This window comes from Podarcis gaigeae (genome assembly GCF_964106915.1).
Source record: "Podarcis gaigeae genome assembly, chromosome: 1".
Classification (NCBI taxonomy): Eukaryota; Metazoa; Chordata; class Lepidosauria; order Squamata; family Lacertidae; genus Podarcis; species Podarcis gaigeae.
Window position 1 is genome coordinate 10,015,826 of NC_139678.1, and position 24,001 is coordinate 10,039,826.

A 24,001-nucleotide genomic window follows, 5' to 3' on the forward strand; every position below is an offset into this window, starting at 1 on the left:
GCACTTGACCAGCCAGCTTTAACAAGGCCTCATTGCTCTGCTGAAGCAACGTTTTCCCTTACCTTTCACAGGGTGCTGTCCAGGGTCCTAACCAACCTGGATGTAACTCTTCCCTGCCAGTAAATGCTTCTGGTGCAGCTAGCTTCTCCTGAGCCTCAAGCCATGGGGGGACAGAACATGTCCCACCTAAGCAGCATTGGCCCTGTATACCCGAAGGAGCCTCTCCACCCCCATCGTTCATCCCGGAGACTCAGGTCCAGATCCTGGTGATTCCCTCATTGTGAGAAGTGAGGTTACAGGGAACCAGGCAGAGGCCTTCTCGGTGGTGGTGCCCATCCTGTGGAACACTCTCCCACCAGATGTCAAGGAAATAAACAACTATCTGACTTTCAGAAGACATCTGAAGGCAGCCCTGTATAGGGAAGTTGTTGTTGTTAATTTTTTTTATTTTTATTTTATTTTGACAAAGTAATAGTAATAAATGAATAAGAATAAAAATGCGCACCCCACCACCAGTAGCATTCCATTGTAACTATCCAACCACCAGAAATTTCAACACCTCTTTGACCCCTTTCTGTTTTAACTGTACAAATTCTACAAACACCCTCCATATCTCCTCAAAATCATTTCTCCTGCATATTTCCTGTCTTACCTTAATGGCACATGTTATTTCATAATTAATAGCAACATCCCACACCTCTTTATACCATTTTATATTCTGCTTGCCCCTTCCACTTCCTAAGTATAATAACTTGTGCAGCTGTCAATAAATATGTGAGCAAGTCCTTCATAGCCTGTGAAGCTTCCAGTCCATCGTAAATTGATAATAATCCTACCTCTGATAGGGTAGTTTTAAATGGCTGATGTTTTATTGTGTTTTTAATATTCTGTTGAGAGCTGCCCAGAGTGGCTGGGGCAACCCAGTCAGATGGGTGGCAAATTATTATTATTAATATTATCATCATCATCATTGTCATTATTATTATTATTATTATCATTGTATTATTATTATTATTATTATTATTATTATTATTATTATTATTATTATTAGTTTATACCCTGCCCATCTGGCTGGGTTTCCCCAGCCACTCTGGGTGGCTCCCAACAGAATTAAAAGCACAATAGAACACCAAACATTAAAAACATCCAATAATAATAATAATAATAATAATAATAATAATAATAATAATAGCACTGCACATGTTTCCAGTCCTTATCTCTAACTGCTGCAAGAGCAAATAACTGTTTGAGAACAAAAAGTATTGACAGTAGCAAATTGGGTCCCTGGAAAGGGTTCAAAGTCAGGCAGCTCTAGAACATGTCACTGAATCTTTCCCCTCAAGATGGCCACAGTCAAACCAGAGCTGAGAAACCAGCCGGTGTTTCTATTGTTGCTGTTCAGCAGAGTCTCTTTGCCATCATTTGAACTAAAAAATAAAAAATGCAGTATGTAATTTATTTTGTCATTATGTGTTCTTGCCTTGTGGAGCAAGTTGCAAAAGAATCACAAGAGAAATCACACTGGAGCTAATTTGATGCTGCGACTACTAGAATGCAGGTGGTGAGGTGTGCTAGTTCCAAAAACAAGCTAATGGTGCTGCGTAGCGACATACGCAGCCAAAATGAGCTTGTGGAAGAATGGAGGAACCTTAGCCATTAGAAAAAAATTGTAAAAGCCATATGATGTCTCTCGTCTCCCCTGATTTTCCATCTCTCTAAAGGCCCAAGTCTAAGCTCAGGAAGCAGATGGTTATAGGAAGGCAGACCATAGGTATACACTAATCTCCATATTGTCTGAGCAGGTCCCATGCTAGGGATCGTTAGGAAAGGGATCGTTAGGGATGGAACTGAAAATCATGGAATCTTAGAGTTGGGAGGGACCCAAGGGTCATCTAGTCCAGCCCCCTGCAATGCAGGAATAAAAAATAAAACTGCTGATATCCTCATGCTGTTATGCAAATCTAGGGTGCAACCACATTTAGAATACAGTCATACCTCTTGTTACATTCGGTTCAGGTTATGTTCTTTCAGGTTACGTCCTGCAGCGACCCGGAAGTACCAGAAAGGGTTGCTTTTGGGTTTCGCCACTTGCGCATGCGCAGACACGCAAAATGACATCACGCGCATGCGCAGAAGTGACAAATCACGACCTGTGTGTGTGCAGACTCGGGTTGCGTTCCATTCAGGTTGCGAACAGGGCTCTGGAATGGATCCTGTTCGCAACCAGAGGTACCACTGTACTGTGTACGGTTCTGGCTGCCTCACCGCAAAAAGGATATTTCAGAGTTGGGAAAGGGCAGGCAAAGCGATCAAGAGACTGCCCCATTAAGAAAGGTTGCAGCATTTGGGACTTTTTAGCTAAAGAGTAGGCACCCTCGGCCTATAGAGCGAGATGAGCACGCAACCCCAGAGTCGTCCTCGAGTGGACCTAATGATCAGGGGTACCTTTACCCAGTAGTGATGTATGGAAGTGAGAGCTGGACCATAAAGAAGGCTGATCGCTGAAGAATTGATGCTTTTGAATTCTGGTGCTGGAGGAGACTCTTGAGAGTCCCATGGACTGCAAGAAGATCAAACTTATCCATTCTGAAGGAAATCATCCCTGAGTGCTCACTGGAAGGACAGATCCTGAAGCTGAGGCTCCAATACTTTGGCCACCTCATGAGAAGAGAAGACTCCCTGTTAAAGACCCTGATGCTGGGAAAGATGGAGGGCACAAGGAGAAGGGGATGACAGAGGATGAGATGGTTGGACAGTGTTCTCGAAGCTACCAGCATGAGGTTGACCAAACTGAGGGAGGCAGTGGAAGACAGGTGTGCCTGGTGTGCTCTGGTCCATGGGGGTCACGAATAGTCGGACACGACTAAACGACTAAACAACAACAACAACAACCTTTACCTTTACCTAGGCATGATCAAGGTCCATAGACTCATGCATGGCATGGAGAGAGTAGATAGAGAAAAGTCCCCCCCCCCTCTCTCATAACATTGGAACTCATGGCAATCCAATGAAGCTGATTGCAAAGCTATTAGTGGTTGCTTGTTGGCCTAACTGAGGCCTTTGGTTCTTCCAGAGCCATGCTTGTAAATTTCTTGGTTTGTTGGATTCCAGTCTGACCACTACACTGAAGGTCAAAATACTGGAATTAAATGTGGCACACACGTTCAGGCTGCAAGGCTGTATTTCAAGGAGGCGGGGTGAGGTAAAATGCAAATATGCAACCTTTTGTTTGAGACATTAGAATGAAGGCAGCCTTTTCAACTTCCATCGCTCCTCACCATTGACCGTGGCCAATTGTGGATTGATGGGAGCTGTAGTCCAATGACATCTGGAGAAGTCGTCACCTGACTTTTTCTGACCCAAGATCCACTCTTGTCACCCAAGCATGCGTTTGGGGACCCCTTTCTGAATCTTTTCCCGTAGTGCTCCTGCTGCAACCCAGTTTGGATCAGACCATTTGTTTATTTGTTACATTTATATTCTACCTTTTCCTCCCAAGAGCTCATGATTCTCCAAGCCCCCATTTCAGCCTCATGACAACCCTGTCAGGTAGGGTTGACTGAGTGGAGATTCGAACCCTGGTCTCCCAAGTCACAGTCCAACACTCTAACCATTACAACACTACTGGTGGTATAGTCCCAACCCACCAGCTGAAGTCCAGTGATCTAGAGGAAGTGACCCTATACTTAATGGATGGCATGGTTCTTCTGTTGGGAATCTGTATACATGCAGCTACACACACAGAGTCAATAAGGGTTTGGCCGACAGCCAAGGCAATGTGAAGGAGTAAGTCTGCCTGGTGATAACAGAGGCATGGAGACAGCTCCATGATTGGTCAAGCTCTCTCATGGGAATAATGATTAATGGACCACTAACTGGAATGTGTCAGTGTACGAGTTTGAGTTCAGGAGTTGTGAGTCGTGTATGAGAGAGCAAGTTAAAGATCCGTGTTCTGTTCTGTTCCTGTAAATAGTCCACTGTATATAATAAACACCTATCTACAAGTTCCTGGTTCCTGCTTCGTCTATCCTGTCTGCAGTCAAGTCACCAATTGCTTCCGTGGATTCTGCGTTTACTCTGCTAGATCTGGCTAAGGTCCTGCAACTAGTCAGAAAGCTGCGAAACAGCAACAGGTTTTGCCGATATCTTCCACCTTTCTGGAATTACACCTAGTGCTCTGCAGACGTTAATTCACAGGTACCACCGATACCATCTGTGTATTAATATGGGGATTGCATTACAGCGTACTATAATATTTGGAGGGTATTTTTGTTTTGTTTTGTTTTGCCTGCTACAAACTTCTTTATCTCACGATAAAAAAGTAGAGCTACAGAGAAGAGAAAAATTCATTCCAGCCATAAAAGCGCCAGAGTTAATGCTCCATAAATCTATTCATCACAATTATGAGATTTCTTCATGCAGATAACATTTATATGACCTTCATTAATATGGTTTTAGGAACACCCACATAAAAAAAAGAACTTTTGCTCCCCCCCTCCAGCTGCATAAAAATGAAGGCATCTCCGAACCCAGTCCCAAAGGCATATCGTTAATAGCTAATTCATGTGTAGATATTGTATTATTTCCACGGAGTCTAATTGACAGGGAGATCTGCGGCGTGACTGCAAAATAAAACCCTTTTTTGACACACTCTCTGTTCTTAAGGCAGCTCTGAGCCTATTCACGGATATAAGGATACATATTTTCTTATACAGGGTGAGTCTTTTAAAAGAGGCCCCGTGGAAGAGGTCATCTTTTAAAGGACTCACCCTGTATGATGATGATGATGATGATGATGATAATAATAATAATAATTCATGCCCCGCCCTCCCCGGTCAGAGCCGGGCTCAGGGCAGCTCATACCAGTAAAATTACAGTAAAAACATAATAGGGGGAAAATCCCCCAAAATATAATTTAAAATACAGGTTAAAATGCAATTTAAAATGCAGCCTCATTTTAAAAGTAGCCCATAGATCAAAACCATAAGGGGAGGAAACGTAAGGGTCAGACTGAGTCCAAACCAAAGGCCAGGCAGAACAGCTCTGTCTTGCAGGCCCTGAGGAAAGATGTCAAGTCTTGTGACAGAGCGTTCCACCAAGTCGGGGCCAGTACTGAAAAGGCCCTGGCCCTAGTTGAGAACAATCTATCCACCTTGTGACCTGGGACCTCCAAAATGTTCTCATTTGTGGACCTTAATGTCCTCTGCGGGGCATACCAGGAGAGGCAGTCCCGTAGGTATAAAGATTTGGGTTTCATGATCCTCAGATAAGCTAGAGGCACACAGCCAAAAAACTGAAGGGCTGTTTCAAACTCATTTGTGACCTTTGATCTTCTTCCCCCCATAGCATCTGCCCATGTGCATCTTTCCTATAGGAAGCCATCTGTTCTCTGCAGAGCTATCACCATGCAATGCGCTACAAGGACTGTGGTTGAGAGAGCATGCCTGGGCAGTAATGTGTTCTCAGGTTCTGGACTGGCCCCACCTACTCGTATTATTCCCAGGATCTCCCTGGGAAAGAAGCACCTATGCAAGGCTTTCTGGTTGTGTTGGGACTCTGCCTGGAATCTTAAAAAGGTAAAGGTAAGGGGACCCCTGACCATTAGGTCCAGTCGTGGCCGACTCTGGGGTTGCGGCACTCATCTCGCTTTATTGGCTGAGGGAACTGGCGTACAGCTTCTGGGTCATGTGGCTAGCATGACTAAGCCGCTTCTGGCGAACCAGAGCAGCGCATGGGAACGCCGTTTACCTTCCCGCCGGAGTGGTACCTTATGAATCTCTGAAAGTCACAAAATATGCGCTCTTAATGACTATATAAAGGTAAAGGGACCCCTGACCATTAGGTCCAGTCGTGGCCGACTCTGGGGTTGTGGCGCTCATCTCGCTTTATTGGCCGAGGGAACCAGCGTACAGCTTCCGGGTCTTGTGGCCAGCATGACTAAGCCGCTTCTGGTGAACCAGAGCAGCGCACGGAAACGCCGTTTACCTTCCCGCCAGAGTGGTACCTATTTATCTACTTGCACTTTGACATGCTTTCGAACTGCTAGGTTGGCAGGAGCAGGGACTGAGCAATGGGAACTCACCCTGTCGTGGAGATTCGAACTGCCGACCTTCTGATCGGCAAGTCCTAGGCTCTGTGGTTTAACCCACAGCACCACCCGCGTCCCTCGCCTGGAATCTTAACTGTCTTTAAAATCCCCCCCCCCCCTTTATTACCTTGTACTTGACTGTAACACAGTATGCATTGATGACATGATTAAAGAAAAAAGCAAATAAAATCTTTAAAAACAAACAAGCGAAAAACAAAGCAAAACAAAAACCCAACTGTCTTCCAAGTTGGTCCACATTTCCTTCTTGACTACTGTCAATGAGGCAACTGCTTATTTATTTTGGATAACTCATTCTGCAGTTGTTAATCATCATGAGCTCTAAAAACAATAGAAGCTACTAAAGATCTAGATATTCTGTCCTGGGCAGGGTAGCATCTGGGGTGTTTTAGACATTGCCACATACTTGCAGCTCTATCTTTGTCATCCTAAGGACTAGAAACTTGCTTTAAAAGTAGTAGTACTTTTATGATTCTTAGGATGCTGTGTCTGATACAAAATCATCCTCTGTGACATGATTATGGGACTGCAGGCTGTCTAATCTTAGTGCCTTCACCAAATTACAACTCAGAGGACCATTCTGCATCATGCTCTCAGGTCACATTTTATTAAAAATTCTTGAACTATCAGAAATCTGCTCCAGAGTAACCCAGAGAAAGGCATTCATTGGGGCTGCCTCTGTTTTATGGAATAGCATCTCCGTTGAGATAGGAGACACACCCACGATTTTTGCTTTCCAGAAACAATTGAAGACATTCCCCCCCCACCAACACATTTTCTCTTGCTAAGTGAAAATACATGTGCCTTAAGTGTTCATTTTGCATTGCTGTTAAACCTATCTTTACTTTGTGTTGCATTCGTGTTTTCAGTAGTATTCTTAGCTGTCTTGCCACAGGTTTGCAAATTTCCTTGAGACACATGTGATCCGTAAATGAATGCCTAACCATCAAAATCAAAACGGCGATGAATGAATGAATTAATTTATTACGGTCATAGACCAGAAAAAACAACAACGATAGTTTACAAGGGGAGTAATGGTGTCAATTAAAAATTGTAAAATTATACATAAAAGCGATATCTTACCCGTTTCCTCAGGTTGCAGGTGAGCGTGAGATTCCTGGAGAAGGAGTTTGCAAAAGCTGTATAAAAATCCAGGACTTTCAGCAAGGCTTCCCGCTTGATGATGTGCAAATCGCAGTAGGTCAGGGCCCGCACATTGGCGCAGGCGTGGGCCAGAGTGGTCTCCTTCCAGAAGATGTCACCAAACACATCACCTTTACCTGGGAAAGCAACAGGGAAAGTTCAGTTAAAACATGCCTGGTGTCAGAGCCCCACAGAGCTGTTGGAATCAGGTTTGGACCGGCAGGATCGGGTGGCTTCCAACGTGAGATTAATAATACATTAAAACATTAGTCATTTAAAAACTTCCCTAAACAGGGCTGCCTTCAGGTGTCTTCTAAACATCAGGTAGTTGTTTATTTCTTTGACATCTGATGGGAGGGTGTTCCACAGGGCGGGCGCCACTACCGAGAAGGCCCTCTGCCTGGTTCCCTGTAACCTCACTTCTCGCAGTGAGGGAACCGCCAGAAGGCCCTTGGCACTGGACCTCAGTGTCTGGGTTGAACGATGGGAGTGGAGACGCTCCTTCAGGTATACTGGACCGAGGCCCAGGGTTAAGAAAACATTTTCATTAATCCAGAGATGCTGGCAAATATTGGACCTGACACATCCACAACTATTCTAAAGATACATAGAATGCACACAGCCCTAAAAATAAATATTTATGGGAGCTTCTTGCAGAAACAGGAATAGGTTTCACCTCATTTAATTCACCAACTGCTACATTAAAAATAGCCACTGTTCCAAAGTTGTGCGGAGTGGCAAACTGCAGAGAAGGCATCTGTTATATCCCCACCCTCCCTTTAATTAGGCGCCTTCCAAAGGGGAAATGATGGGTCTTCATTTGTATGCAAGGGAAACCGAGGCAAGAAAAAGCACCGCCGTGCCACAGCTTTTGGTTTTGGTGTTAAAACTTACAACATCCTGAAGAAAGGGATGCTATGACAGGGTTCTCCTCCCCTGGGTCACGCAAGGGAAGAATCTGGATTCAAAGAACATTCTGTCTTGTGGGGGTTTCAGCCCTATGGGGAAACGTATTTGGAAGCCTAGGGCAAAAACTAGGCTATGCAAGGACACTCCTCACTCAACTGCAAGCCATACCTATTCCCTGCCCTTTTTTCCTTGCACAAGAAAATATGAACTTTAGAAGAGATGCTGGACCAAGTCAGTGGTCCAACAAGTCCAGCATCTTGTTCTTACAGTAGTCAACTAGATGCCTGTGGGGAAACCCAGCTGGATGGCCGGGGTGTAAATAATAAATTATTATTATATTATTATTATCATTTAGTCCAACCCCCGGCAGTCCAGGGTGCTTCCAAGCCCTGTTTGAAGATACCTGAGATTATCCCTGGCACATCCAGCCTTCAGCATTGAACTAGCTAACATGATACGGGTGGTAGAGTACTGCATTCATTTGGGTTCTTTAAATTTGTTTGTGGGCTTTGCAGCTACTGCTGATATAATACATTTCATAGGAACATTCTAGATGGCTCTTTTTGAAAGGATTTAATAGCTTTTTGGTGGGGGGAGAGGGAGGGGAGGAACACAGGGAATTGGGAATAAAATAATCCCACTAATGATTTTTTAGATAACAACATGGCAGAAAGTCAATGTCTGTCTTGCTGAGTGCGCTGCTAATGGATGGCTTACATGGTGTACTGCTTTAACATTTATTTATTTATGGTAGTTAAAATTATTCTCCCGTTGGTTAAGTGCTCTTCTTGCTCATAACCTCGGCGTAACAAAACCTGCTAAAATGTACTTCCTTGCACGGTGTGCTGTTTCAAGATGTACTTGCTCAGTAGTTGAATGTTTTTCTTTAGAAATCCGGAATAACAAAGCTTACTAAAAGGTGAGGCCACTTATTTGCAAGTAACTCCTGTTTTCTACATCTGTCTAGAAACTCTGTGTGTGTGTGTGTGTGTGTGTGTGTGTGTGTGTGTGTAGTTAAATAACAGAAAATTGATAAGAAGAAGAAGAAGAAGAAGAAGAAGAAGAAGAAGAAGAAGAAGAAGAAGAAGAAGAAGAAGAAGAGTAGTTTGGATTTGATATCCCACCTTTCACTCCCTTTAAGGAGTCTCAAAGTGGCTAACATTCTCCTTTCCCTTCCTCCCCCACAACAAACACTCTGTGAGGTGAGTGGGGCTGAGAGACTTCAGAGAAGTGTGACTGGCCCAAGGTCACCCAGCAGCTGCATGTGGAGGAGCAGGGAATCGAACCCGGTTCACCAGATTATGAGACTACCGCTCTTAACCACTACACCACACCACACCAAGCTTATAAACAGCCACTTTCCCACTCACCCATGGTGGGGGAAAATTGGTTCCAGATGATCAACAGAGAAGTTTCGTTAACCCAGATAAGCATCTTCACCAATAACTTACACTGGTATGATTCTGCTAGCAACTTTTGTAAGCCTTTATTCATGTCCTGCATTCCTTCGATTGTTGAGCCTATAAAAGGCACTTCCCAGACCCAAACTTACGTAGTTTAGGCAAGGTGCCTTCAAAACATACTTTGGGACCACACCTGTTAGCCATCTACTCCAGGTATGGGGAACCTGTAACCGTCCAGATGTTAATCTCACCATCCCTGACCGGTGACCATGCTGGTACAAAGTAAAGGGAGTTGAGAATCAAGAACACATAGAGGGCCACAGGGTCCTCATCCCTAAAACACACTCCCTATATTTAAGGAAATAACAGGATCCAAATTCAAAAGTGGACAAGACCAAAGGCCAAAGAAGGAGATAAAGGTAAAGGTAAAGGGAACCCTGACCATTAGGTCCAGTCGTGGCCGATTCTGGGGTTGCGGCACTCATCTTGCTTTATTGGCCAAGGGAGCCAGCGTACAGCTTCCAGGTCATGTGGCCAGCATGACTAAGCCGCTTCTACTGAACCAGAGCAGCACACGGAAACGACGTTTACCTTCCCACCAGAGTGCTACCTATTTATCTACTTGCAGTTTGACGTGCTGTTGATTTGCTAGCTTGGCAGGAACAGGGATTGAGCAATGGGAGCTCACCCCATCGTGGGGATTCGAACCACCAACCTTCTGATCAGCAAGTCCTAGACTCTGTGGTTTAACCCACAGCGCCACCTGTGTCCCTTTAAAGAAGGAGATGGGTCTGCATAAAAACACAGTTATAGAATGTACATAGATCTCCTCCCACCTTTTCTTGCAAAAAAAATGGAGTGGCATTAGCTTCATGGTTTGCTTCACCAGATATCATCCAAGTGTCTAGACAGGTTTATTTATGCAGAAGTCACAGAGCTATTTGATTTCAATAATGTTCTGGCGTCTTTTAAGCAAAGCAGAATCAAAACATCTGCCTGGCTGTTAGAACCTTGTACGTATGTCAGAAGAACATCCTTGCCAAAGCAGTAGGGTCCCAAGGGATGGGATGGTAACATTGTATGATCTTGTGTTCAAGGAACATCTGAGTAAGCAGTTCAAAGCCCTCTTCTGAACTTGCCATCTTTCAACTACTTTTGGAGAAAGGTAGACTGGTTCGACTGCACTATCGTATTCTAGGCATGCTGTGACCTAAACCCCCCCCCCCAACCCTGAAAACATCACGTTGCACAAAGGTAACCCAGACCTGAATTTTGCAAGTTAACAATAAAAGAAATGTCTTATGCTCAGCCGGTATTGTCTGTTCTGGACGGTAGTGGCTCTCTAAAGGTCCCAGGGGAGGCACTTTCAGCAGCTCTGCCAGCTAAGATTGTTTTGCATCAATGCACGAGGGATTGAATCTGGGATTTTCTGCCAACAAAGCATGTGCTATGGCCCCTCTCCGAAGCCACATCAGTTCACTGAACTGGTTACAAAATTGCCAAACTACACCTGAAAGTAGTTCCCATAATTCCTGGGTGAACTAAAGGTGAATTAAGTTCATTTGGAGCAGAACTTGGAGTTATTTCTAGTTCATCTTCATTCCCTGTTTCCAAAGCAGGAGGACACTTAGCTTTTCATTTTCATTTTTTATATTTAGAAAAAGTCAACGGCACACCTATAAAGAAAGTTAGCAAACAAAACGTGGAGGCTATATTCTAAGGTTTATTAGGCAGATATGGAAGCGCTGCTATTGCTAAAGTTGCTTAGTAATTTAATCACTGTTGCTAGGCAATCAGAAAGAAGGGGTGTGAGTTATATCTTGTATCTTCCCTGGAAGAAATTCTCTTCCAACTGGAACAGCTTATGAAGTACAGTGGTACTTTGGGTTACACACGCTTCAGGTTACGTACGCTTCAGGTTACAGACTCTGCTAACCCAGAAATAGTACCTCGGGTTAATAACTTTGCTTCAGGATGAGAACAGAAATCGTGCGGCGGTGGCGCAACAGCAGTGGGAGGCCCCATTAGCTAAAGTGGTGTCTCAGGTTAAGAACAGTTTCAGGTTAAGAACGGACCTCTGGAACGAATTAAGTACATAACCAGAGGTACCAGAGTATACAAATAGGAAGAACGTGGTTCCCTGATTTACTTTTGGACCCTATCCTTTAGCAATAAGCTTGTAAAATTCCAAATGCTGGATACAGGAGATGACGCATGACCTTTTAATGAACTAAAAAGTTCATCTAAATGAATTTTAACTAATCTGGTTCATTTTGGGAAAGGACAAAGTGGAAGTGGAACTAGTTCCTTTTTGGACAGGATGAAGAAGACTTAGAACAGGTTCCTTTTTCAAATGAACTTTCCAAAGTATTGTACCCTACTCATTTGGTGCCAGTCATGACTAACAATGCAAATAGTTGTGGGTAGAGGATAGGGATTGGTCTCCTGTCTGCTGTTACTGCAAGGTGGCAAACTCCAGACAGGTAGTCATGTTTAGTCTGCTGTAGCAAATGCAAATGCAACAAGGAGACTCTGTGGCACTTGTTATCTCCCATCCCTCAGCATTCAGAATTTTACAAGCTGCTTTGCTATAGGACAAGGTCCAAAAGAAAATCAGTAATTAATGGAGGAGACCCACAGAAATGGTCTGTGCTGTGAAGTTTCTGTCCATTTGCTGTTCCCTTTCCTTCTGAATGTCATTTGAGATTAAAATTGTATCCATCTCCCATCAGCCTGGCCAATGGTTATGGATGATGGGAGTTGTAATCCAACAGCATCTGGAGGGCTATGGGTTCCTTATCCCTGATCCAAATATCTCTGAAGGACAGCAGTAGAGTACGTTTCTTCCAGGAAGCCAACCTTAACATTTTTTCCAAACCCTAGCCCAGCCTTTCCCCACCTCCAGCTCTCCAGACATTTTGGACTACAACTCCCATCATCCCTGGCCATTGGCCATGCTAGCTGAAGCTGAAGGGAGTTGCAGTTGAAGACATCTGGAAGGACACCCATGTGAAAAAGGATGCCCTAAACGTGACCAAATTCACCACAAGCTAAACAGGGCCAAGTTTTGCCACTTTATAAGAAAGAAGATGGAACAAAGCTGTTTTGTGCAGCAAAGTGAGTTCTAAACTCCCGTAGCAGGAGAAGGAACACAGCAAGGACACTTGATGTTATTGCAGGCTGTCCCCCCCAAAATGCTTGCTGAGCTGGTGATTAACTGCCTTGTCATTTATTACGAAATTGGTCAGGTCCAGCAGATACAAGGTTGCATTTGGTCCTGCTTTCAAGCACAGCAATATGTTTTCCTCATTCAAAGTTCTCCGGGGGTTTTTGAGTTGTTTGTGTGTGTTTTTCAAGCTGAAGATTAATGAAGGAAAAGGATGGGACAGATTTATGAATGAACACATCTGAGATAGCCATGGGCTAGGAACAGGTTGATCTTTGAAGAGCTGCTTGGCATTATTGTAGACCAGCGGGCAGCCAAAATAGTGCCCTCCAAATGTTGATGAGCTCTAGGCTCCCATCATCCCTGATCTTTGGCCATGTTGGCTTGGCCTGATAGGAATTGGAGGTTACCATGTTGGCTACCCCAGCACAAGCAAGACCAATTGTTCAGCTTCCTATCATTTGGCACCTTCATCTGAACAATAGTTGTGATTCCTGCATTGCATGGGGTTTGGACTAGTTGACCCTTCCAACTATACAGTTCTATGTTTTAATGTATTTTTAATATTCGGTTGGAAGCCGCCCAGAGTGGCTGGGGAAACCCAGCCAGATGGACGAGGTATGTATAAATAAATAAATAAATAAATAAATCATTATTTATGGCAACATACTCCCTTTGAGTACTCAGTTTTCATGACTGACACAAACACCACAACCCAACCTGATGCCATCCAGATGTTGGATTCCTACTTCCATCATCTCTGACCACTGGTTGACTGAATTGCAGTTCTAAGCATCTGAAGGAACCCAGGTTGAGAAAGGCTAGTGCAGACAATATGAATTAGATCAGGGTGAAGATCTTGAGGAATCATAAAATCACAGAGTTGGAAGGGTTCCCCAGAGTCATCTAGTCCAACCCCCTGCAATGCAGGAATCTCAGCTAAAGCATCCATGAAAGATGGCCATCCAACCTCTGCTTAATAACCTCCAAGGAACCTCCACAACCTCCCAAGGGAGACCGTCCCACTGTCAAATAGCTCTTACTGTCAGAAAGCTCTTCCCGATGTTTAGTCGGAATCTCCTTTCTTGTAACTTGAAGCTACCGGTTTGGGTCCTACCATCCAGAGCAGGAAAAAACAAGCTTGTTGCAATTTCCATGTGACAACCCTTTAGATATTTGAAGATGGCTATCCTGTCTCCTCTCAGTTTCCTCTTTCCCAGGCTAAACATACCCAGCTCCTTCAACCATTCTGCATAAGGATCTCCAGACATTAATGGATAATAATAATAATAATAATAATAATAATAATAATAATAATAATAATTTTTTATTTATACCCCGCCCTCCCCAGCCAAGGCCGGGCTCAGAGCGGCTTACAAGCAATAATAAAAACAAGATGAATGATTACAAACTTAAAAACAAAAATAAAACACAACAATTAAAATAATGGAACATTAAAATATTAAAATGTAGCCTCATCGCAGGAGGAGAAGGAAAAGAAGGGGGGAAAAGAGAGAGGGGGGGAGGGAGGGAATCAAACTGGCTCCAAGCCAAAGGCCAGGCGGAACAACTCTGTCTTACAGGCCCTGCGGAAAGAAATCAGATCCTGCAGGGCCCTGGTCTCGTGAGGCAGAGCGTTCCACCAGGCCGGAGCCAGAGTTGAAAAGGCCCTGGCTCTGGTCGAAGCCAATCTAACTTCCTTAGGGCCCGGGACCACTAGGGTGTTGTTATTTATGGATCTTGAGGCTCTCCGTGGGGCATACCAGGAACCTCTCATCAGCCCTAGCTGCCATGGTCAACGGTGAGGGATTATGGAACTCGTGGTCCAACAACATCTGGGTAGCAATAGGTTCTCTATCTCTGCTTTACAGGAAAAGTCACAGATTCTTTACTGGAAGACATAGGTTCCACTTAAACTGCCTCACAGCTAAATCTGGTGCCATGGATATTAGACCAGCAGTCATTTAACGAGGAAGATACAGCATTCTTGGGGAAATAAAATGTTGACGAAGGAATCTTAATGGCACATCAGTTAGCTGTCATTAAAGAAGACTTAGCTCTGTGGGACTCATTGTGAATTATTTACTTCTTATGCTCATTTCTGCAGGGATTGTTGCCAAAGCAGTTGCCACTTTAGGTACAGAAAACTTGCTCAATGTTACCCCATAAAACAAATGAAACAAAAACATAATTAAGCCTCACACTCAAATCAAGTTTTTTAAGAAGAGAGATGAGAGAACCAGCACATCTTCAATATGTTATCCCCGTAGCCAATTTGGCATCTGGGCCCCTCCCCCAGCTTCGCAATTAATGGCCCCAATTCTCTCTCTCCCCACCCCCTCCATTGTCTTTGCAATAACAGCACCAGCCTTTCCCATTCCTTTGGTGAGGTTTATCCTCTATCTGTTTTCCCAGTAAGGGACATGGGTGGCGCTGTGGGTTAAACCACAGAGCCTAGGACTTGCCGATCAGAAGGTCAGCGGTTCGAATCCCCGTGACAGGTTGATCTCCCGTTGCTCAGTCCCAGCTCCGGCCAACCTAGCAGTTCGAAAGCGCGCCAGTGCAAGTAGATAAATACTTCCGGTGGGAAGGTAAACGGTGTTTCCATGCGCTGCTCTGGTTTGCCAGAAGCAGCTTAGTCATGCTGGTCACATGACCCGGAAGCTGTATGCCGGCTCCCTTGGCCAATAAAGCGAGATGAGCGCCGCAACCCCAGAGTTGGCCGCGAGTGGACCTGATGGTCAGGGGTCCCTTTACCTTTACCTTATTTTCCCAGTAATGATGTATGGAAGTGAGAGCTGGACCATAAAGAAGGCTGATCGCCGAAGAATGGATGCTTTTGAATTATGGTGCTGGAGGAGACTCTTGAGAGTCCCATGGACTGCAAGAAGATCAAACCGATCCATTCTGAAGGAAATCAGCCCTGAGGGCTCACTGGAAGGACAGATCCTGAAGCTGAGGCTCCAATACTTTGGCCACCTCATGAGAAGAGAAGACTCCCTGGAAAAGACCCTGATGTTGGGAAAGATGGTGGGCACAAGGAGAAGGGGACGACAGAGGATGAGATGGTTGGACAGTGTTCTCGAAGCTACCAGCATGAGTTTGACCAAGCAGCAGGAGGCAGTGGAAGACAGGAGTGCCTGGCGTGCTCTTGGCCATGGGGTCACGGAGAGTCGGACAAGACTAAACAACTAAACAACAATCCTCTATCTTAGACTAACCTTCCTCTCTCCTCAGAGAAGCTGCAGTATGCACCAGCAGACTATGGCTGACCCTCCTTGAACATCAGTAAAAATGCCAGAAAACATTCTGTGATGACTTGGGCCCCCACTGTGGGTGTCCAACATCGGCAAGCACCATCCCACATTTTGATGACGTTGTGACAGGACCTGACGAGGTCACATCAATGTCATGATGGAGGAGCTCTGGCACCATGGACTGGGACTTCCACACTCCCCTGTCAGGCACTGGGCAGAGGAGGAGGAGTGGTGGAGACGGCCTCCCCATCCTGACACTTCCAGGGAGGAGGAAGAGGAAGGCAGTATAGATTTGCAACAGGGGTTTGCAGGAAGTCACAGCTCAGAGGCAGATGAGGGGAAAAGCTGGGTGAGAAGGAGGAGGAGGAGGAGGAGGAGGCAGACCAAAGCAGCAGCTGGCTGACACGGTGTCATTAGAAAGCATCCCAGACCCTCCATCTCCCAGAAACTGGCGAGCCTTAAAAGTAGGAGAGCAAATAATAATAATAATAATATAATTATTTATTATTTATACCCTGCCCATCTGGCTGGGTTTCCACAGCCACTCTGGGCGGCGTCCAACCGAATATTAAAAACAGTACAGCATCAGACATTAAAAACTTCCCTAAACAGGGCTGCCCTTCAGTTGTTTTTTAAAAGTAAAATAGTTGTTTATTGCAATGACATCTGATGGGAGGGCATCCCACAGGGTGAGTGCCACTACCGAGAAGGCCCTCTGTCTGGTTCCCTGTAACCTCACTTCTCGCAGCAAGGGAACCGCCAGAAGGCCCTTGGTGCTGGACCTCAGTGGATGATGGGGGTGGCGACGCTCCTTCAGGTATACAGGACCAAGGCCATTTAGGGCTTTAAAGGTCAGCACCAACACTTTGAATTCTGCTCAGAAATGTACTGGGAGGCAATGAAGATCTTTCAGGACAGGTGTTATGTGGTCTCGGCGGCCGCTCCCAATCACCAGTTTAGCTGCCGCATTCTGGATTAATTGCAGTTTCTGAGTCACCTTCAAAGGTAGCCCCACATAGAGTGCATTGCAGTAGTCCAAGCGGGAGATAAGTAGAGCATGCAACAAAGAGCTCAAAGACAGAGGGCACATAGCAGCACCTGCAGAGAAGATGGTTATAGTGACAAACGAGGAAGTGGGAGAGACAGGGGTGGGGGGTGGACAGTGGCGTAGCGTGGGTTGTCAGCACCCGGGGCAAGGCAAGTAATTTGCGCCCCCTAACCCATGGATTTGCGCACCCTAACCCTAACCCCCAGATGTTGTGCCCGGTGCGGCCGGCCCCCCCTGCACCCCCCACGCTACGCCACTGGGGGTGGAGATTCACTCAGAACAACGCCATTATCCAAGAGGCTGGATTCTATAGCCTCTCTCTGTAAATATTGAAATAAAAAAAGGATGGTAAGAAACTTTCCTTGTCTTTATATTTTCCTGGGCAACCAGCCGGGAGCTAACGCCAGGATCCTGACAGCTGCCTGCCTGAATTCTAGCATTCTAGGATTCATTGGGGCACACCATGACTGCTTAAAGTGGTGTAAGGTAAAGGGACCCCTGACTATTAGGTCCAGTTGTGGCCGACTCTGGGGTTGTGGCGCTCATCTCGCTTTACAGGCCAAGGGAGCCGGCGTTGTGTGGCCAGCATGATTAAGCTGCTTCTGGCGAACCAGAGCAGCACACGGAAACGCCTTTTACCTTCCCGCCAGACCGGTACCTATTTACCTACTTGCACTTAGACGTGCTTTCGAACTGCTAGGTTGGCAGGAGCTGGGACAGAGCAACGGGAGCTCACCCTGTCGCAGGGATTCGAACCGCCGACTTTCTGATCGGCAAGTCCTAGGCTCTGTGGTTTAACCCACAGCACCACCTGCGTCCCTACTTAAAGTGGTGTAGGAGTGCTTTAAATGTCTAGTGCAGATGGGGCCTCGGTGTCATTGGGGCCAAATCTGGCTACATAGAATTGTCATGCCATCACATTCACTTCGGCATCCCTGTTTGCTTGGAATAATATTTTTTAGGAAAGAAAAAGAAGCCCTAAACCAGCAGGGGCAAGAAGACACAGCCAATAAGGGGGGAAAAATGTCACTGAATGAGACTGGGGGGTGGGGGAGAGGATCAACATTATTAAAGGCCCTTCCCAAGAAAAAACCATGCATATACAGTGGTACTGGGAGTTAAGAACTTAATTCGTTCCGGAGGTCCGTTCTTAATCTGAAACTGTTCTTAACCTGAAGCACCACTTTAGCTAATGGGGCCTCCCGCTGCCGCCACGCAATTTCTGTTCTCATCCTGAAGCAAAGTTCTTAACCTGAAGCACTATTTCTGGGTTAGCGGAGTCTGTAACCTGAGTTACCACTGTAATGTAGCGAGGGTAGAGAGTGGCTAATTTCAGTGCTGGAAAGCCTTAAAATTCCACTTTCGATCTAATGCATGCTCTTCTTGCCTTCTGCTTGAACTGCTCAATGTGGGGCAGATTCATGGAAGGCAGAGAGAAAGGTTTTCTCTGCCATCACATGCATGGTAGCTATCAGGAGGGAAGGCTTTTGCATATTCATCTGGCATAGTTTCTGTTCCACACTTGCAAAAGAAAAGAAAAAGAAAAAAGAAAATGCCACCTTTTCTGTGTTGTTTGGAGGAAAACGGGCACGATTAATCACAGCTTGCTTCTGCTAAATGGTCTGCCAAAGTACATGAGGAAAAGGCCTTAGTCAGACTCTCCCCGTTCAATTCCCTCTGAGCGAGATTTATATCTCCTCTCGGCTTCTACGTTGCACCATAAAGGTAACTAATGCCCAGAACGGCTTGCCCGTGACGACGGGAAAAAAGAATGAAAGGCACTTACAGTAATTAAAGCTGCATGCCTTGAACTCAGGGCAGGCCCAAATCCTCCAAGTAACTCAAGGCATGGAACGCATACTGAGTTTGCAAAATGCAAGAGAGCAGAAGGAAAGAGAGAGAGCTACTGCTATTCTAGGCTGCGTCAACAGTAGTAGCCAGATCAAGGGAAGTACAGTGGTACCTTGGGTTACTAACGTTCAGGTTACATACGCTTCAGGTTACAGACTTTGCTAACCCAGAAATAGTACCTCGGGTTAAGAACTTTGCTTCAGGATGAGAACAGAAATCGTGCTCTGGCGGCGTGGCAGCAGCGGGAGGCCCCATTAGCTAAAGTGGTGCTTCAGGTTAAGAACAGTTTCAGGTTAAGAACGGACCTCCGGAACAAATTAAGTACTTAACCCGAGGTACCACTGTACTTAATTCGTTCCGGAGGTCCATACTTAACCTGAAACTGTTCTTAACCTGAAGCACCACTTTGGCTAATGGGACCTCCTGCTGCCGCCGCGCCGCCAGAGCACGATTTCTGTTCTCACCCTGAAGCAATGTTCTTAACCTGAAGCACTATTTCTGGGTTAGCGGAGTCTGTAACCTGATGCGTATGTAACCCGCCTTGGTCAGACCACACCTGGGATACTGTGTCCAGTTCTGGGTACCTACCCTGGATTCTCAATCCCCCCCCATCAATTCACAGAGAAACTGGCAACAAAGGAACAGCATCTTGGCACAGCACAGGATCAAATCCTGCAGCTTATCAGCTGGTGAGCAAAAAATTCAGTCATGTGTGGAGCTGCTTTAGGGGCAGGAAGAAGGAGAGGTCAGGTAGGAAAGGCATCCACACCACCTTCTCCCACAATCATGTAGCTGGTAGCTCCCTTCCTTTTTGCACTTTCTCCTTCCCATCCATGCCTGCTTCTCATACCTTCCAACATTTCTCCAGTGAAAATCATCATCAACAACAACAACATCATCATCATCATTTTATTGTTATAATAATAATAATTTATTATTTATACCCCGCCCATCTGGCTGGGTTTCCCCAGCCACTCTGGGAGGATTCCAGCAGAACACCAAAATGCAATAACCTATTAAGCATTAAAAGCTTCCCTAAACAGGGCTGCCTTCAGATGTCTTCTAAAAGTCTGGTAGTTGTTTTTTTTCTTTGACATCTGATGGGAGGGCATTCCACAGGGCGGGTGCCACTACCGAGAAGGCCCTCTGCCTGGTTCCCTGTAACTTGGCTTCTCGCAGCAAGGGAACCGCCAGAAGGCCCTCGGTGCTGGACCTCAGTGTCCGGGCAGAACAATGGAGGTGGAGACGCTCCTTCAGGTATACTGAACCAAGGCAGTTTAGGGCTTTAAAGGTCAGCACCAATACTTTGAATTGTGTTCGGAAACGTACTGGGAGCCAGTGTAGGTCTTTCAGGACCAGTGTTATATGGTCTCGGCAGCCACTCCCAGTCACCAGTCTAGCTGCCACATTCTGGATTAGTTGTAGTTTCCGGGTCACCTTCAAAGGTAGCCCCACATAGAGTGTATTGCAGTAGTCCAAGTGAGAGATAACTAGAGCATGCACCACTCTGGCGAGACAGTCCGTGGGCAGGTAGGGTGTCAGCCTGCGTACCAGATGGAGCTGATAAGCAGCTGCCCTGGACACATAATTGACCTGCGCCTCCATGGATAGCTGTGAGTCCAGAATGACTCCCAGACTGCGCACCTGGTCCTTCAGGGGCACAGTTACCCCATTCAGAACCAGGGAGTCCTCCACACCCACCCGCCCCCTGTCCCCCAAAAACAGTACTTCTGTCTTGTCAGGATTCAACCTCAATCTGTTAGCTGCCATCCATCCTCCAACTGCCTCCAGGCACTCACACAGGACCTTTACCACCTTCACTGGTTCTGATTTGAAAGAGAGGTGGAGCTGGATATCATCTGCATACTAATGAACACCCAGCCCAAACCCCCTGATGATCTCTCCCAGCGGCTGCATGTAGACGTTATTCGTAGCCCACCCATCTGATTGGGTTGCCCCAGCCACTCTGGGCAGTTTCTCACATATATAGAACACAGTAAAACATTAAACATTAAAAAAACTTCCCTATCTTCAGATGTCTTCTAAAGTTTGTACAATGGTACCTTGGTTCTTCAGTTTAATCCGTTCCGGGAGTCCATCCGACTCCCAAAACCGTTTGAAAACCAAGGCGCAGCTTCCAATTGGCTGCAGGAGCTTCCTGCACTCAGTTGGAAGCTGCAGAAGCTGCCATCAGACGTTCGGCTTCTGAATAACGTTCGCAAACCGGAACACTTACTTCCAGGTTTGCAGCATTCAAGAGCTGATTTGTTCGACAACTAAGCCATTCAGGAACCAAGTTACCACTGTATGGTTATTTATCTCCTTGGCTTGGAGGTTGCATAACTCCATACCCTCCAACATTTCTGCACTGAAAATAGGGACGTCCTAAGGAAAAATGAGGGACGCGGGTGGCGCTGTGGGTTAAACCACAGAGCCTAGGACTTGCTGATCAGAAGGTTGGTGGTTCGAATCCCTGTGATGGGCTGAGCTCCCGTTGCTCGGTCCCTGCTCATGCCAACCTAGCAGTTCAAAAGCACATCAAAGCGCAAATAGATAAATAGGTACCACTCCAGCGGGAAGGTAAGTGGTGTTTCTGTGTACTGCTCTGGTTCGCCAGAAGCGCTTAGTCATGCTGGCCACATGACCCGGAAGCTGTACGCCGGCTCCCTTGGCCAATAAAGCGAGATGAGCGCCGCAACCCCAGAGTCGGCCACGACTGGACCTAATGGTCAAGGGTTCCTTTACCTTAATCTAAGGAAAAATGAGACATTCTGGGATCAAATCGGAAACCGGGACGGCTTCTGTAAAACTGGGGTTGCCCCTGGAAAATAGAGACACTTGGAGGGTCTGGCTTCTTCCTATGTCCTGCCCTCTAACAGCCCCAGATCACTCTGTACCACACATGGCAATCCAGGACTATCTCAACCTGGCCCAGATTCCCCCAGATCAGCCCAATTTGATTGGGACTTCGGAACTCAGCTGAATCTGGTTCACAGGCTTAGTTTCTAGTTAACTGAGTCAATTACATTTGGAGCGAGAAACCGTTCCCCCCAAAGAGCACATTATTTTAATGAATGTGAGGTTTTTATTCACAGTGTTTCCCATCTCTTACAATAACACCGTCACCAAGGGCAAATACGCATGCCTGTTTTGCCGCATCTTCCCTGCTAATACTTCATGAATTGCTTGTTAGTAAGTGACATTTTATGTGCCAGATACCACCTGGGTGCCAATTTAAAACAAGCTCCCCAGTGCTGGATTGGAAAGGTTTAGAAGTTTGCATCGTGTTCTGTGCTTCTTGTGCTACATCAATCTGCAGGTCTCTGTTCTGTATTTTGACATAAAATGGATTATTCGCCCAACAGTTAAAAAAACCCCCACAAACCTTGTTGTATATAGCAGGGAAATAAACTGGCCAGGGAGCCCAGCTCCATTTTGCAAGCAGTGGATCAGAACTAGTTAATTGGCAAAACAAAAGAAAATACTTTTCCTGATTCTAGATGAAAGGAACTGCAAATGCTGTTATCAGGGCAAATGCAAATCTCCTTATGCTGTAATTCTTGTTTAGACATCATCCCAGTTTTGTTTACAACATCACTGAACCTAGTGGGATGAGATTGTTTCCGTGCCTGAGATTTGCTCTGCAAAAGCAGACACTGCAGAAAAAGCTAGCAGTAAAGTAATGGCCTTGACAACACAGGGGCATTCCCAGGTCCAGGGTGAAAATTACCCCCATTTTTCAGGGAGAATAAAGAGTAGGAATGGGGTGGGAGGGAATTAATGTACTTTGATTTTTATACTAATGTATCTAATGCACACTTTCCAAACAAATACACGAATTGAAACACCCAGAAATTCACACTTTTCTGAATTTTGTGATGCAGTTGTCCAAAAAATGCATACAGAAGTGTTTATACTGGGGAAAAGCATCCACAAAATGCTTATAGCAGTGAACACAAATGCATTGTATTAGGAGAAATTGCTGGCAAACGTGCATAGTATGCAAAATTGTGTACAAATTGCAAGCATTTGGAGGCATGAAAACTCAATTTTTTGTGCAGACTTTACAAAAAATAAATAAATCAAACTGATGGTGAAATGGGGAGAAGTGAAATCATGATGGGGAAAATCAAAAGCTCCCAGAGCAACTTACAACATTTTCAAATACAAAACACTTCCACTCTTGTATGGGGCATTGCTCGGGAATTCTCAGCCCTCACCAAAAAAGAACCAGCACAGTTTTGGAATCAGTGGAGTTTTAAAAGGTTCAGTTCACCATCTTGATTCGACATGGCATCCAATCGCAGCCAAACATTGACCAAAAATCTTCTTGTCTCAGGAGTCATGCAAATTTGGTTATGATAGTTTAAGAGTTGTCCAGACAAGCGACTTTCCAACACACACACACACACACACACACACACACACACACACCCTTTTAAAACCGTTCATATGTTAAATCTCTAAATAGTGTAGGAAAATGCAAACAGTAAAACAGTATTATGGGGAGAAATGAGAAGTGGTTTGTAACAGGGGTCCTAACAGATAAAGAATCTGGAAGGGAAATATATATATATTTACAAGATGTTTATATCAAAGAATAGATAGTGTTTCACATATTCGTGTCTCTGAGTGCACAGATCTGTGTGTATATCTTAAAGGGTTTAACACTGGTGGGCAAAGCTCCAGAACAATATTATCTGAGCCTGATGAGTTGAGGGATGCACTCTATGAACATGATTCCCTAGGGAGGACAACACTTCATTAGCACCACATTAGAGATCTGTTATGATAGCCAAGTATAGGGACGCGGGTGGCGCTGTGGGTAAAAGCCTCAGCGCCTAGGGCTTGCCGATCGAAAGGTCGGCGGTTCGAATCCCCGCAGCGGGGTGCGCTCCCGTTGCTCGGTCCCAGCGCCTGCCAACCTAGCAGTTCGAAAGCACCCTCAGGTGCAAGTAGATAAATAGGGACCGCTTTCTAGCGGGAAGGTAAACGGCGTTTCTGTGTGCAGCTCTGGCTTGCCAGAGCAGCGATGTCACGCTGGCCACGTGACCCGGAAGTGTCTTCGGACAGCGCTGGCCCCTGGCCTCTTGAGTGAGATGGGCGCACAACCCCAGA

The 24,001-nt window shown here is 45.6% G+C and overlaps 2 protein-coding genes across 2 annotated transcripts in view; one reads left to right on the forward strand and one right to left on the reverse strand.

Moving 5' to 3' along the window:
• HIF1A (hypoxia inducible factor 1 subunit alpha) overlaps nucleotides 1–24,001 on the forward strand; it is a 641,105-nt gene that overhangs the window by 460,751 nt on the left and 156,353 nt on the right. The window lies entirely within an intron of this gene.
• The window catches only part of KCNH5 (potassium voltage-gated channel subfamily H member 5), a 188,225-nt gene that overhangs the window by 23,894 nt on the left and 140,330 nt on the right, over nucleotides 1–24,001 (reverse strand). The window contains exon 10 of the mRNA XM_083732341.1: nucleotides 7,190–7,386. Within this exon, the coding sequence (XP_083588467.1) occupies nucleotides 7,190–7,386 (197 nt within the window). The remainder of the gene's footprint in view (nucleotides 1–7,189; nucleotides 7,387–24,001) is intronic.